At 38.7% G+C, this 16,061-nt stretch overlaps 2 protein-coding genes across 5 annotated transcripts in view; both read right to left on the reverse strand.

Annotated features, from left to right (window-relative positions):
* SAMSN1 (SAM domain, SH3 domain and nuclear localization signals 1) overlaps positions 1 to 16,061 on the reverse strand; it is a 276,633-nt gene that overhangs the window by 200,785 nt on the left and 59,787 nt on the right. The window lies entirely within an intron of this gene.
* The window catches only part of NRIP1 (nuclear receptor interacting protein 1), a 74,080-nt gene continuing 59,831 nt past the window's right edge, over positions 1,813 to 16,061 (reverse strand). For 3 of the 4 annotated variants that reach the window (XM_064469941.1, XM_064469926.1, XM_064469949.1), the window contains one exon: positions 1,813 to 10,836. In XM_064469941.1, coding sequence (XP_064326011.1) covers positions 6,969 to 10,457 — 3,489 coding nt within the window. In that variant the 5' untranslated portion in view covers positions 10,458 to 10,836 and the 3' untranslated portion in view covers positions 1,813 to 6,968. Of the gene's footprint in view, positions 10,837 to 11,236; positions 11,258 to 16,061 lie in introns of those variants that run through there. The other variant, XM_064469933.1, reaches the window with a different exon arrangement.

Here is a 16,061-nt window from a genome sequence, read left to right on the forward strand (position 1 = left end):
TGCGTAGGCCTGCAAGTGATCTAGAGTCCACATCTGTTCTTGATGCCCAAAATGCTAGAATTAGTTTCACCAAGGAGCATGAGATTGGGCTGCCAAGTCCTGCGAACACAATGACTACTTTTTTCCCCACATTTTGAAATCTCTGGAGCAAAAACTTTTTCTTTATCCAGCAGTCATTTTGTGAAAAGTCATCAACATCACATGCATCTTTTGTGAGGAACAAAGTGAAGATTAAGAAGATTCTGCATGACCACGGGTCTGCCTGGGAAGAGTTCACGGGTGGTTTGAAGCATTTTTGAGTGAGTTTATTATGAATCACTACGCAAATGTTGTTAACGTTCACTCAAAGTGAGATGTCTCTCAGAATACTTACACCCGTTCAACATCCTTGTCACCCCACAGGCTGTTTAGCATACCAGACGCTCAGCTCTGCAGGCCTGTTTGTTCTGGTAGACACAAGTTTTACTGGGTGTTACAGCACAACAAATTGAATAAATATAGTGAAGTTACAAGAGCCTGAACTCCCGAGTAATAAAACACAACTTGATGATATTCAGGTGCCCCTAGGAACTGTCCTAGGGCATCACCACAGGAGAAATGAAGGCTTACCGTTGTTTTTGCTTGGTTGGTAGAATCAAAACCCAAGGATTCATATCGGTGAGGAGGCATGTATTTCAGAAATTATTTCCAAGCTGCGCTGCCGTTAGAAGACTAGATAGGCTCCTTAGGTATATGGCTTTTTCATGTGGCTGTATTTTGGCTTAGCCATTCACCCCTCAAATCAGGGGCAAGCCTGCTTACAGAGAGGACTCTCTGCAGAAACTGCGTCAAGGGTCTTTTTGCTCTGAAGCACAGTTGAGTATCACTGGCGGCATTATATACATACATTAAGATGACATATCCAAAATGATATCCAAAGACAGCCAGCATCCAGATCCTATTCCATTTAGGATACCAAACAATCAAAATGCTCAGCTGCATTCTTCATGAAGCCCTACCTGAGATCTATGGAGTTGGAATTATTGGTTTTAAAATAACTTTATGAATGATAACGAATTCTTTCCAGAAAGCTTCTGAAGAACCTCATGCATGCGTATTTATTGGTAAGAGATCTGAAAACATAGGATGATTCATGAAAATAGCTGTTACTGTTACCCAGGACAGTCATGACCCAAGCACTTGCTTGCAACTGTACAGCTGCAGGCCCAGCATGCCTGTACATCTTGGAAAATCATTCTCTGGAAAAACAGTGCTTACATTAATGTTGCGATCCACCATTTGCACTAATGTCATAATCTTAACAGCCACCTGTACATGTTGCAAGTGCAGCGTTAAATGTTTGTATAGTCTTCACGGGCAAATTGCATTAATTTTTCCACATTTTTGCTTAAGAACTTAAATTGAACAGAAGAAAAGTCCTCTCTGTGATGGGGGCCAAAGTAGATTTTAATGGGAAAACACACCTTTCCTGCACTGCACAGGGGACCTGAAAAATGTTTCAACACTTGTTTAAAATGATTTTCACATGAAAATTCCTGTTTAAAGGTTTACAGCTTATGGCCACTGATTTCTAGTTAATAAGCAGAAGGCTATTTGAATAAAACAGATACAGTGCTTTGTAAAGCTGCAATCTGATTTAGATTGTTTCAATTCCAGCTCCACGACTCTGTTTTCAGTCAATAGCCTTGTTGAAGGCTATGCGTCCCTAAGCTCCTTGAGATATTTTTGTTGTCAGAAATTTGTATTAATAGCACCGATGCAAAGAGCCCGCTAACACTCCAATAATGGAAAGTACACATAAAATAAAGCAGATTTAAAAACCATCAAGACAATGCATTTTTCTCATTTATTCAAATCTTCTGCAGGAAGTAAACACTGAAAGATTTAAAAAAACTTCACACTGCAGTATGTACAGTTTTGTGACATCACATGAGGAAATTAATTTCTAATAAAAAAATGAGACCAGATAGATAAATTATTGAAGACACATCACAATAAAATTGCTTGTGGTAAAATCCCGAATCCTTACGTATGAATGAAAATCAATATTCCTTTGTTTTACAGGGATGGAATAGTCCTGGTACAATATTTCAATTACGCAAAATGGAGTCCTGAACTTACATGACTGATTATAGTTGTATGAGTACTTTATGTTTTAAAAGTAGTTTTGCAGTTTTTTTTTTCCCCCAGACCCTTTTGATTTGAAGCACATTCTTTCACAAAGCTAAAATACCACAGCAGAAGTCATGTCCAGAAGTGGAATACTGTTGTGTTTTGAACTGACCTGACTTGTTAAGACTTTTTTTTTTTGCCAACGCACAGATGCACAGGGTCCCCCATGCACTTTTCATGCAGCAGGTAATCACAACTTTAAATAAAATTTTTTTTCTATACATTCTTCCAGACTTGCAACTGTATACACACATGCAAAAGTTTTTAAACCTATGTGATCATATTTACACTTATACATGGAATATACATAACAAAAAAGATTAAAAGGGTTTTTTTTTTCCTTTGCATTAGAACAATACAAAATATGTATTTTTCATTAAGGAAACCACTATGTACATCACCTTTTAAAAACCAATTTCAACATATTATAGGTGTAACAAGTCAATGTATTTACATTATATATAAATATATATAATATATACTTACCAGTTTACTCCTCTGTAAGATGTGGCAGAGAACAAACTGGTAATATCATGTCACTGACGTCAATGAGAGCTGTAATACTTTCACCAACATTTAACAGGGAAAATTTAAACCATTCATTTCTTTCTTTTAAAAACATTTGTAAATTAAAAATTTAAAAACATTTCTAAGAGTAAATGGCTAAGAAAAGTGAAAGTTATGGCTGAATTCCCTTTTGATCTCATAATGTTTATAAACTTCTCAAACTGAGCCACGTAGTTACGTGGTATCAGTAGAGAAGCCCTCCAGCAAAACAACTTTGACTCTGTGGTCATGCGTTACCCCCATCATTTCCTCAAACTCTGGCAGAGGAGACACTAAAAATCTGGTTCTCTCAGTCCCGTATGCTTACCTCTGGAAAGAAAAGGCATATCTTCGTGGCAATTACAAGCCAATCCCCAAATCTAGTCAGCTTGAGTGCTAGGCCGCCACAGCGGGTGAAGAGGCATGAGCCTGTAGATGCCCCCTCAAGCAAGGCATCAGGCACTTAGCAACCCAACCGCTGCTGGTGCAACTGCTCTGAGTTAGGTGGTTAAAGTTAGCTCAGGTGTAAGTCCCAATGGGCTGCAATTACAACTTTAAGCGTGGTATAGACACATCCCTAACTCACTTCTTCACTGCTCCATGAGGTGGAGGCAGCCTTCCCCCAGCAGTCTCACTCAGAAGTGGGATGTGATCTCCTCCCCTCTCTCCCTGCTCCTTTGATGGTGAGATCACAACAGCACCCATCAGTCCTACACCTCTTTGCCTACAACAGCTACTGCTGCCAAAATCTGACAAGGCCCCGTTTTTCTTCAAGTCTGTAGTCTAAAAGCCTAGCTGAAACTTCAGCCTCCTGAGTTTGCAGAGCTATCTTTGCAGCTTCCACTCCCACAGATTAAGGAAGCATATTTGGGACAGCTGAAACGCATATCCTATTAGTAAACATCTACTGAACCAAGGAGACAGGAGATGCTGAGAACCCCAAGCGTCACTCAACAGATGACCTTGCATTGTCATTCATCTACAGGGCCTAGTTGAAATCAAGGATCTTTGAGGTGCTTGGGAAAACATGGCCAGCCCTACTGGTCCTTCTGCTGGTGCAGCAAACCCAGTTCTTGCACCCCCCTTTTCTGATGGAACAACTGAGAGGGAAAAGTCCCCCAGAAGAATGATGGTGACTTTTTATTCACCCATGCTTCAAGACAAATGATGAAAAAGCGTTATGTCCTCAGGTTTAAAGGCTGTAAATGCAGATGGGGCAAACAGTAAAGATGACCTTTCTTCCCTGGGGCGGGGTAACATCAGTCATACTGGAGAATTTCACATAGAAGACTCTTGCCCTCTTAGCAGCTGTCTGAAAAGCATTCAGTTGGCATGCCCTGCCCTCTCTCAAGGGCCTCATCGTTACGTTACATGCTGCTTGAGATTGCAGCATCAACAAGAGCTAAGATTCTTCCATGAACAGCGTGTCCTAAACTTAGATTCTATGTATTATAGTTTACTGACGTCTGTGAGAATGGTAACACCCTTTCATTACCATCACCTAAAAAAGAAAGCTAAATCATTAACTGGTCAAACTGTTAACATTTTAACTTAAGTGTTTTACAAAACTTTAAAAACTAAATATTCAAAAAGTATATATTATAGCAATAGACTACCATAGAATAAATACATAGGTAAGCACACTCCTAGACTCCAGTATTACTTTTTCTCCTCCCTACTTTTTATCTCAACTTTGTTTTGACGAAGTTTTTCCAACCAGATTATTTCACACCCATTCAAGCTACATTTTTTGGTGGAGCCCTTGAAGTAAGTTATAGCCCTGTATTTACTCCAGGGACCATCTATTATTCTATATTGTATATATTTCCTAGCTATGCATGTGTTGTTTCAAGAAAAATAATCAATTAAGACTTTAAAAGACATTTAATGGATGGAACAAATACCATCATTTTAATATTTCTGCTGGGTTGACTCATATAAAAAGAATTCAGTTCCACTGTCAATCCAAAATATACTTTATCTCATTAATGATTATTCTATGAGACATCTGAATTGTCATTGGGCCACTTATAAATGCAATATTAAAGACAAACAAAATTTTATTTTATATTATACTTCAGACAATGACATTTAAAATGATATTAGATTTGTGTGAAGGTTTTAAAATATAAATCTTCTTTGTACAGCCCATTAATATATTACGCTTCACCCAAATAACATAAAAATATATCTTTAAATCGCTCTGTTATTTCTCATATAAACTAGGGGGAATGTTTTTATAGTGGATACTGCCAAATATTTGTGTTCCCTAAAAGAAGGTATTCCCTAGGGGGGTAAAACAGAATAGTGGTGCATTTTCCAGCTGGCAGACAGAAGTCCCCTTCAATAGGGACCGAACTGGGAAGAAGGGAAACTGATCCCAGGCAGGGCGTGGGGGACGAGAGGGGGACAACAGCTCGCTCTGTCTTGCAAGCCAGCAGTAGGGGGAAAGGATCTCTGAAACCAAACCAGAAAGGAAAAGAGCAAAATGCCCATCACTCATCTCTGCTAAGCAAACATGAGATGGACAGAAACAGCAGTTTTGTCATGTCATCGGCTCTCACTGATGAAAACAGTCAGAATTAAAACAGAGCATAGCTTTCATTATCTGTGCAAGGCCACTACTTCGCTACTTGCTGATGGCACAGGGGATTATTAGCAAATTTAGAAGATACAGAGAACATTTTTTCAGGGGAGTAAAAAGTCCAGCAAAATGTATGGTTGCCAATAACACATGTAATTTAGAGGATCTGGATTTTGTCCTCCTCCTCCCCCATGAGAAATAAGGGGTGCAAATAGAGTTAACACTGACAGTGTTAACACGAAAGCAGAGCCGCATGCCTCTTCCCCAGCCAGCAATTCTTTTAAGGTGTCTCAGCTTTGACCGCAATTTTCAGTTACTCTCATCTCAGGCTGATACTGCCAGATGTTACAAATCACAGCACAGGTGGGGCCTGAGGAAAAGGGCAGAGGAGGATTTCTCAGACATGTCCTGCTATCCATTACAGAACATGACAAAACTACAATTTTATCCTCAGTGCAACTTGAAAAATTATTCTAAAACCAGATTTTCTGCAGTGAAAGGGTAGTGCATTAAGCCATGCATCAGCTGTTCAGAGAGTAATAAATATTGTCAGAATATGGATTCTTTTCCCTGGTTGTAGGAGGAGGCCCACACATTTTTCATTAAAATCCTATTGCACCTTTGAGTGAAGTCTCACATGATGCTTTAGTGCAGCTGATATTCTTCTGCAGGGGAAGCAGGATGATGCTAAACAGACAATTCTGCTTATCTGCTTCACAAACTTTCCATCATTTTCCTCACCGAATAACGTAGTATGCTTTCTTAATCGCACTACTCCAAGAGGCATTTTGGCTTTCCCCTTTTAAGCAGGGAAGTGGCAGGAATGCACTGACAAAAAGACTCGTGCAGTACCTGCATGGTCTTTTGTATAAAAACCTAGGAAAAAAACCCAACTTAATCATAACTAGTAACTCATAACTATGGCTAAGGATTCCGAGGAAGGCATTTGTCAAGAGCAGGGCAAGGAAGAAAAAGGGATTTAACACCACTATTCTGGCAGGACCACAAACAAGATTTAAAAATAACAATAAAAATTTTGGAAGCACTAAAAAATACATTTCAGTGCATTTCAATTATTAACACTGACACAGGTTTCCAATATGACAAGCTAATACCTTGGACGGACTGCTCAATTTCTTAAGTTATTCTTAAAATTTCACAAAACGTATTAAACATTCAAAAAGAAAAGAGAGGGGGAAAAAAAATACACTGTCTCTACGCTCAGGCTTCCAAAATATAAGGATTATTTTACAGGGAGGGAGGAAACGCAGCATTACCACCACCTAGGCTGTATGCTTACACTTTATGTTATACCAAAAACTTGCAGATCCAAATAAGACTCTGATCAAAGAGTACCCATAACTTAATCTGATGCATACAGAAATGTCTTGTACAAATTACAACCGTTCTAGTTTCCTTGCGACAATCTATTGTAAAGCAAATTGTATCTACATGTATTTTAAATAACATCACCAGAAAAAATAAAAAGTATCAAATGAAACTGTTCCAATTAGACCATGCTTTTCTAAAATCATGCTCAATTTATACAGTAGTCAAGTTCGTACTCATTTTTATTTTTTCTTTTTTTTTCTTTTTTTCTTTTTTTTTCTTTTTTTAAACAAAGATTCAAAACCACTGATTGTAAACTCATTGAGGAGGCTGTAGTTTATTCTGGCTCTTTTTTGATTGTTAGCACTTTTTCCAGAAGTCCATGCACTTCTCCATTCACACCATGTTGATGAGAGGTCTTACTCCCCATATGGCTGTTGTAAGGGCTTCTTAAGTTACTAAAAGGAGTTTTAAGCTCTGCATCAGATGTCAACTCCTCTTTGATTGTAATATGAGTTGAACTATCAGTAAATGAAGGATCATTCCAGATTTCTTTGTCATGTGCTTCTTGGCTACTAACAGAGTTGCCGCCTTTCTGTAACATGTAGTACAATATTGGATTGGTTTTGGTCAGTCTCGGAGAGTCTTTTTCATAATCGTTCTTGTCCATACCTGTGATTACCCATCTGATGGGCCCTCTTTCACTGGGCATGGGACACACGCTAAACTGGTCGGACTCGAGTCTAGATACCGTACTCCCCAAATGTTCAGGGAAGGGAGAACTGGCAGGACTTTTTACTGCTACAGGATACTGAAATGTTCTGTGATCTACGCAATTGTTCTGTTGCACAGGGCTTCCCATTAATGCATTTACTGAAGAAATGCTGAACTCAGGTTTATTAATTGTTGCACTGGTTTTGTTTCCTTTTTTCTTGCCCTCCATTAGCATGTTACTCCTATGTTGCGACAGATCTCTCTCACAGTTTTCTGAGAGAAGCAGCTGTTTCAACACATTAAAGCCTTTACTATCTCTAGACCAACTCCTATTTTCACTTTCATTATTTGAACCATGACTTACAGCATATTTAAATTCAGCATCACTTCTGCTGAATTTCAGTTCTTGCTGGTTAAGCAAAGGCCCATAGAGCGCCTCCGTAGGAGAAGTGTGATTGTTTGGAGCATCAGACACGTTACTTTTCATCTTTTTTAATGGACTTTCCAAAGGCTCAGCATGAAGCTTCCTCTTCTTCGGTACTGTGCAAAGGCTCTTCGATTCAAGGTGTGTCAGCTCATTGTTTCGGTGACTTCTGTCCAGCTCATCTGCAGGGTAACTGTCTTGATTCTGTCTCAGCAGCCTACTTAGCAGGCCGTTTTTGGAAAAAGAGAAATCTTGAGGTGAAAGAGGCTCAGACTTCAACTCCTCAGATGCTGGAGAAGTAGCTGTGTTCCTCTGCAGTGAATGAACAAATCCTTGAAATTTGTTACCCCTGCACTCTCTTACTTGTTGTACATTTGAGTTATAAGGAACATTTGATTCTTCAGATGGTTCAGTTTTTATTTTCACCGTCAATATTTGCTCATTCAAAGCCTTATCTGTCTGTTCTTGAGAACTTTCATCTCTTAAAAGCATTCTCTCTTTCTTTTCACTTTTACCTTTATTGGGAGTTCCCAGAAGCAGCTGAAGGACAGTGCGCCTTTCAAGGAGATTTTCTATTTCTGAACCTGGAAGTCCTTGTTCAGCGGGTGCAGGCTGACAACTGAATATTTTGTTATTTTCTTCATGCGTACTCAATTTATTCGTAAGGAGAGGGCTGTTCAATCTATCAATCAAGCCAACAGGTTTATCTGTGTTCCCTGCTAGCAGCTGTTTGCTAGCTCTTTGTTCTTCACTTGACATGGAAGTCTGCATGCCGCACTGAGCGAGGTTCTGCAACAGCTTGCTGGCACTGAAAGCCGAAGAGTTCTGGGGACTATCGTTCCTGCTCAGCTTGGCTCCTTGCATTTCTTTGCTTTTAGAAAGGTCTATCAAATGTTTAGATGCGGGATTCACCAGCCTGTCCGGCTGGATGCTGCAGGCATACGGTGGCGAGCTGCGCTTCATGGCTAACGATTGGTGCGAGAGGTTTATAGGAGAGTCTGCTTTTGCAGAAGCCAGCAAAGGTGGAGTGCTTAATGGAGTCATTCGATTTGCACCAGGACTGTCAGTAACAGGAGTCCTTTTACCGGTCTGTACAGTGAATTTTGCCACATCAGCTGCACTGTGTGGTCCCTGAGGGTCACTACTCTTGTCTGCCTTTTCTTCACTCTTATGCCCAAGTAACAGCTGAAGTAGTGTTACTTTCTGATGGGGATTCAGCTTAGAAGCTTTTGGAGTGTCTTTATCTTCCTTGTTCTCTGGACAGGATACTTTTGGATCCCAGTTATGAAGCAAGGACTGAGTCAGGTTATCCAGGGATGCAGGTGGACCTGCATCTGGTTTATCTGTCCTCTGTTTAAAGGATAGGTCTATAGGAAGACAGTTAGAATGGGAGCTTTCATCATCACTGCTGTCATCTTCTGTAAAACTAGGATTGTTGTCTGAATACTCATCGATAGTTGTTGGTGTGCTGCTGTCTTCAAAAATGCTGGCTCTCTCACTCTGTTCATGCCCTTTTACATGCTTGGTGGTATTCTGGCTTTTCAGTAGATGCAAGAGCAAACTGTTGCTGGGAGAGGTTTTCAGGTTACTCCTTTCCAAAGTACTTTTGTAACCCACATTTTTGGGAGGTGAATGCATGATTCCCACTGAACTCTGAAATGGTGCCATATTGCTTTTGCTAGATACCGTTTTGGTTGATGATCCTGTTTGACCATTGAGATGGCTTGTCATTCCTTTTGCTAAACCAAACTGGCCAATATCTTTCTGAGCGCTTTCTTGTAACCTGGCCATAGCTGCAAGTCTCTCACTTGCTATTTGATTGGCATTTTGTGCTTTTAAAGCATGTTCCCTGGAGTACTGCTGCAAGTGTGCTTCACTTGAAAGGAGTAAAGCTAGCTGGCTGCATGCTACGCTGGGCTTCGGTGAAGCAGCAGGACTAGATCGTTTCTCTACCATGCTTGCAACAGCTTGTAATCTTGCAGCACATGACAGTGGCTCATTTATCACTTTAGGTCCGCTCTGCACCGCATGAGGAGATTCTATAAACCTCTCTTTGGGCAGGTTCTTTGTTATATCAGGCAGGCTGTTGTCCAACTTCTGATCTTTTGCTTTGCTCTTCTTCAGTAGAGTCTTCAGGTGACTAGATGCAACACCATAGCACCTTAAATCCTTCTCCACTTGTAAAGAATCATGGCTAAGGGAATATCCTTGCTCCTTAAGGCTCTGCCTAATCTGCTGTGACAGAGCAACACTCTGCAGCCTAGAGCTGAATGACTGAAGCAAAGAGGCAAGTAATGTGCTATCCTGTTTGCCTTTAGGCACATTTTCAACCATGCCAGCTAACAAGGCTTCCTTTTTTCCATCTAAATCCACAATGGAATCAGACAGCCGCCTTCTCTTTGCTGCATTCCAGTCTTCAGAAGACTGCAACAGTCTTGCTTTTTTGAGGTGCAGCATGCCAGATCCCTGATATGTATTTGTGTTAAGAACTGGACCATTACTTTGACAGCTGGGAAATATATTTCCAGAAATCTTAAAGTTTTGATTCTCCCCACTATGCCCAGTAGACTTTTTGTCAACTGCAGTACCAGAGCCTCCTGCTGCTTGATGCATTAGTAATCCTTCTAGGTAAGTTAGAACAACAGAATCCTGGTGCATCTCAGAGCCAAGCTCTTCTCCATGAGTCATGTTCAATAGAAGTTTCCAAAAGGGCTCTGGTTCTATTCACTTCAAAGACTAGTTTTGCTGTAGCTGAATCGAGATGCAGAGTTAAGAAATAACAGGCAGATGTCTATAGTATAGTGGGTTTTTTTTCTCACAGACTTTCAGACACAATATAAATTGTCATATGCCAAGCAAGCTTCTTCCAGTGTATACTGTTTGATGAGCCAGGTTTCCAATCATATCAGTCTGCTGATATCTAGAATATTTATGAAAGATGTCTAGAAGGAGCACTCAAAACTTGGTTCCGCAGTAATAAAGTTCAATTACATATTTGCCGCCTTCTTTCTCCAGGAAGCCAGCTCGTTTTTCATCTTTTTCCATCTCCACCAAGCACATAAAATTCCTAAGTGAAAAAAAAAACAAAACAAAAAATCAAAACAAAAAACAAGTGGTCAAGAAAGAAAATATCTAGGATAAGATCTAATTGCATAAGACTTTTGTTGTTTGTTGTGTTTTTTTTAAAAAAAAAAACAACAACACATTGTCTTAGAGATTCAGGATATATAAGCAATAACCACATTCCAGAAAAAATTAAAAGTCAAGTAATGGACAAAGTACATGGTAACTAACATTGAAAAAATTCTGAGACAGAAAAATTTATACAAAAATTATGCTTAACTATCATAAGCATAGCTACTACAAGGGTTCATTGAATATCTCTATCCTACAGCTCAAAATAAGGAATAGCAACCATGAAAAGAAAAATCTTAAAGCACTCTAAATATAGTTTTAAAAGAAATTACATTTTATTTTACTTCACAGTTGCATCAACTTTTCTTCTTCTTATGTAAATACGCAGGACATGCAGACTGTCACTCTAAAAGAGAATCAGTGGGAAAAGGCATGCCTAAAGTTAATGCTTAGGTTCATGCCGAATCTGTTTTCAATGAACAGAATAGGTAGCATCATATAGAGGTACATTTTTGTTTGGCAGGTAGATAATATTGCTAAAAGTAGAAACCAAGTTGTCACTGCTGCCCAGAACTATCTAGTAATGCAAAATCTAGTATGATAGGACAACGGGAGGAAATCTGTTGTTCTTACAACTCCCAGCTACCACAAGACTCACATGACAGGAGTGGTGAAAAGGGTGCTAATGTTCCTGATCTAATATAAATCCTGACATAATAATCCTCCCTTCACTGGAAGACTTTTACCTTTACGTTCATTCCGTGTGCCAAACATATAATGGTACAAAAAACCCCAGGTCTTCCTTGAAGTCTTGTTATTTTCAAATAGAACATCTCTACTGAGTCCTTCCTTGGATGAGGCAGTATGTTATAAAAAGCTGTTTTATAAAGCACAACAATGGTGCTCTTCAGTTTTAGTTATATTACTGGTCATTGACAGCATGAACAGTTTAGACAGTCACCACAGTTCAATATTGAGATCATTACACCACACATGCCTACTCCTTCACTCACTCAGTTCTGAACTGGCATAAATATTCAACATGAGCAAAGCTAAGTGTCCTTCTACATACATAACTGCAATTTACTTTCACAGACTAAAAGCCCATTGAAAGCTTGTATTTACATGTTTAAAAGGGACGTACACAGATGAAACCCTTGCCTCCTTAAAATGAATAAATATTTTATGAATGGTTTCCCAGAGGCTACTTTTTAATTTGAAAGCTACAGGCAAATACAAGTCAGGAAAAAAGTAAAGAATCAGAAGAACGACTGAAGAGCCGTAATGTTAACAGCCCATATATCCCCCATGCAAATACTCCCTTACTAGATTTTGAGTCATTTAGAGAAATTCTAAAAAATGAGCTATCTCAAAAACAGAATTAAGATAACAGCAACGCACTGTAGTATAAATGTGTACACCATGTATCTAAATATCAAACGAAAAGTTGGTAGCTATAGCTGGGGTCTCAGTACTTGTCTCAGAAATACATGTCTGTATTAACCAGCACTTAAATACTTACAGTGTGTTCGTTCAAATATATAACTACAACTTAAATGTGGCTTCATCTAACTAAAAATTACCCATGACCCTACTGTTCCTTCAAGAACCCGTGCACCTCTGGGTGCGCTTTTGTAGAGTTTCAACCCAAAACAGATTAAAATCAGAAATAAGAAATCCTTAAAAAAAACCAAAAACAACCAAGGTTTCCAATGAATACATGAAGTATCCAGCAACTGCAACATCAATACAGCTAGACTTTTATCCTCAAGTATTTGGGAATGCACTTTATCTGGAAAAAACCAGTTTTCCAACTTCAGAAATATAACAGTTTACCTGCAGCCATATTTTCATATTTCAAAAGGGAATTAAGCTGACAGCATGCTGTTTAACGAAAAGGACTGAGTAGCACTTGATACCCTGTGTTTTGTGTTTAAGATTTTTTTCAGGATTTCTTACTGTCTGATAAAAGCAAGACTTGCAGGTCATCTTTAAGATAAAGTCACAAACAAATGCATCATTAAGCCAATATTCAGTAAAACTTTACTCACTGCATCTCTGGGTAATTAAAAAAAATAGACAATGCATTTGTGCAAATCCCTCGGGTACTCCAAAAGCCTGTTGCAGATGACACTTGTAGCCAGCACAGTTTACATACAATAACTACTCTAAGAACAGTTTTGCAGCTTTTTTTTTTTTAAATTACTCAGTGCTAAGCAAATATTGATAATTTCACAGAAATTGGGTTGATGCAAAGGAACCTTAATTGAAGAGAATGAAATCTGAAAAGTACTTAACACATAAGGAATGGGACATCAGCCATCCTTCTAAAAAGCCTCTTCTGGTCTAGTGTTGCAACAGGTATTACAGCATTATAAAGACTTACAAGACCTAACGTACAAAACACAAATGTTACTAAGTCATCTGTCAAGAACTGAAATTACATTTTAAAAAAAAGTAGTCTCTAAACCTACACCTTAATTGTGATGGAAAGCCAGGTAATAAATTTCAAGGTTTGAAGGCCATCTCATAACTAAGAATCTCCAGTGAGTTTTGAACCTAGCATGCTTTTCTTCCACTAGCTGAAGTGTGGTCATGTGGAAACTGAGCCATTCTATGAAATTAATGTTTAGCTGGACACTAAGGCAACCATTCAGCAACCTTTTAAAAACATATAGACTGTACCAGAGAATTTCCCTGGACCCACTGAAACGTTAATTATTTTTCTCACTATTAAATATTATTCCAGAAATTACCAGAACTGAGGAAAGAAAAAAAAAAACCGAACATAAATAAGGCAGAAGGAAGAGAATGCAGAAGCCCAACAGCAATACATCTCATGTTTTCCAGGAAGGGTTGAAGTAACCTTATTGCAATGAGCCTCTAACATTAACCTCTGATATCCATGAATCTCTAGACCTAAAAATTATATTTAACTATTGTGACAAGATTAATTGATACATTAATGTTAAAATGCTTGATTACTGTACATGTACCGGTTTTGGTTGTTTCAACTATCTTGTCCCAGACCTCTGTATCCTAACAAATAAATAAAAGCACTTGTTTTGCAGAGACTATTTTCAGAACCTCCATGAACATGCACTGAACACAGCTCATTAAGCCTTGTTTACCTAGGCAGAACTAAAGCAGCAGCAGGGTTCTGCAGCACAAGTGCTGTAACCTGGGGAGACACTCCCCAAGTGGAGCATACCATGGGAAATCAGTCCTGCAGCCTTTTAAAACATGCCTAGGGAGAAACTGTGGGCAGAATAGGGAAGGAAAGAGAATATTAAAACGTACGCTGAACTACAGAAGCTGTGTATGTCCAGACATTAATTCCACCTTTGCAGTTGTTAGGGTTTTAATTTGTTTGCAAACTACACGTATGCTTAGCCCTCACAAAGATTTTAAAAGAAAGATGATGATAAAGTTTAAGATCCTCTGCTCACCATGCTATATTTCTGCTGCAAAACAATGAAATTTAAGAACACATCTTCTAAGAGGCTAAAGCACAACAACACTGGAGCCCAATGGCTTTTTACTCCTCCATATTTATTTATTTATTTTAAAATAATACTTTGAATTAAAGAATGCCTCAACTGTAAAACCTACTTGGAGACTCTAAACAAACAGCAGCCTCCAAGTTAACCCAATACATATTCAGCAGCTGCCACTGAAGAAACTAAGAACAGTTCACAATTTAAACTAGCAAAGTTACATTCATAAGACATTTTTCCAATATGCCAGACTAGTATTTCTAGTTAAATCCCTTTGCTAAATGAAACAGACAGCCACAGTAAATTAACAACACTAGACTAGCATTACTTGAGTAGGAGGGCTACACAATCTAATGGACATAACTCATAAAACTCTATGTTATTAAGATGTCTTCTGTTGTCTTAGTTCAAGATCCTATGAAAAAATGTTATAGAAACTATTAAGGTATTTGTTTAGGAAATCAGCAATGGCTAGCAGATAGCCCACATGAACACTTATTAAAAGAGAGATTATCCAAACTCAAGCACATTGTTAGAATAATTAATAGAGGTTGAGATATATGTGTGTGTATGTGTACACACACACACACAGAATAAAATATTTTTGTTAGCTGCATTTCAGAGTTCTTTAATGATTGCTAAATTCCTGTAGCAATTTTATGTTCCATTTTTAAGTTGAGTCAAACTACAAATTTGTAGAGCTGGTCTGTGAAATTAAAATCTTTAGTTATTTAATAAATTCAATGTTCTAACGGTTAGGAACTACTGGAAGAGCCAGAAAAAGCCTCTCACTACCTGACTGCCTCCCCATTCTCATATTCCCAAATGTGAAGGCTACAGCCCACCACTTCAACCAATGGCTCAGACAGTCTTTTTAATTATTACAGATTTGAGGAATGCAGTACAGCGATTACAACAGCAGCTTGAGATCCAGGGGTCCAATTACTTGCTGTGCTGCAGACAGGCTGTCTGACTTCTGGTTTTACTTTTCTGTACCCTGTTTTCCCAGATGGAGTAATAATAGATGCAAACTTCAGAAAGATAATTGAGGATAAATATATTAAAGGGTGTGTGTTGCTCAACAGCTCCAGGAATAGCACTGACTAAGTACCTAAACCATAGGATTTTAAATGATTCCCCACCCTTATAGCTGTCTGCAGTGAAATGCTGCAGAGCACAATGAAATTAAGGTCTCCAGAAAAATTCCTTGATGCACTGGATACTGCAGCAGAAACTTGCAGCGAACTGAAGATGAGCATTGAAAATGAGACTAGCTGTCCCAGAATAGTTTTGTTACAAAGCTCAATTTGCACTTTGATTTTAGCAGTCAGGAAGGATGAATTCAGAGTGGTGGTATAAACACTGCAGTTGACTTTTTTTTTTGCTAAGGTTATAAGCAGTGAAACAGGCCTGATTCAACAACCCACAGTACCAAATCCAGAGCCACACAAATGTGCAGGTACTTCAACGGCACTTAAGCATGTGCTTTAAAAGAATCAAGTATTTAAGTGCTTTGCAAAATCCCTGCTTTATATCAGAAATTACTGAGATGAATGGAGCAGCTGAGACCTCTTCACAGTTTTGATTCAGGCTGTCAAGACATTTTGAAGGTTCGCTTTGCAAATGCAGTTCAGAAAAAGACAAAAAAAAAAAACCACCC

The sequence above is a fragment of the Phalacrocorax carbo genome, chromosome 1, assembly GCF_963921805.1.
Source record: "Phalacrocorax carbo chromosome 1, bPhaCar2.1, whole genome shotgun sequence".
Taxonomy (NCBI): Eukaryota; Metazoa; Chordata; class Aves; order Suliformes; family Phalacrocoracidae; genus Phalacrocorax; species Phalacrocorax carbo.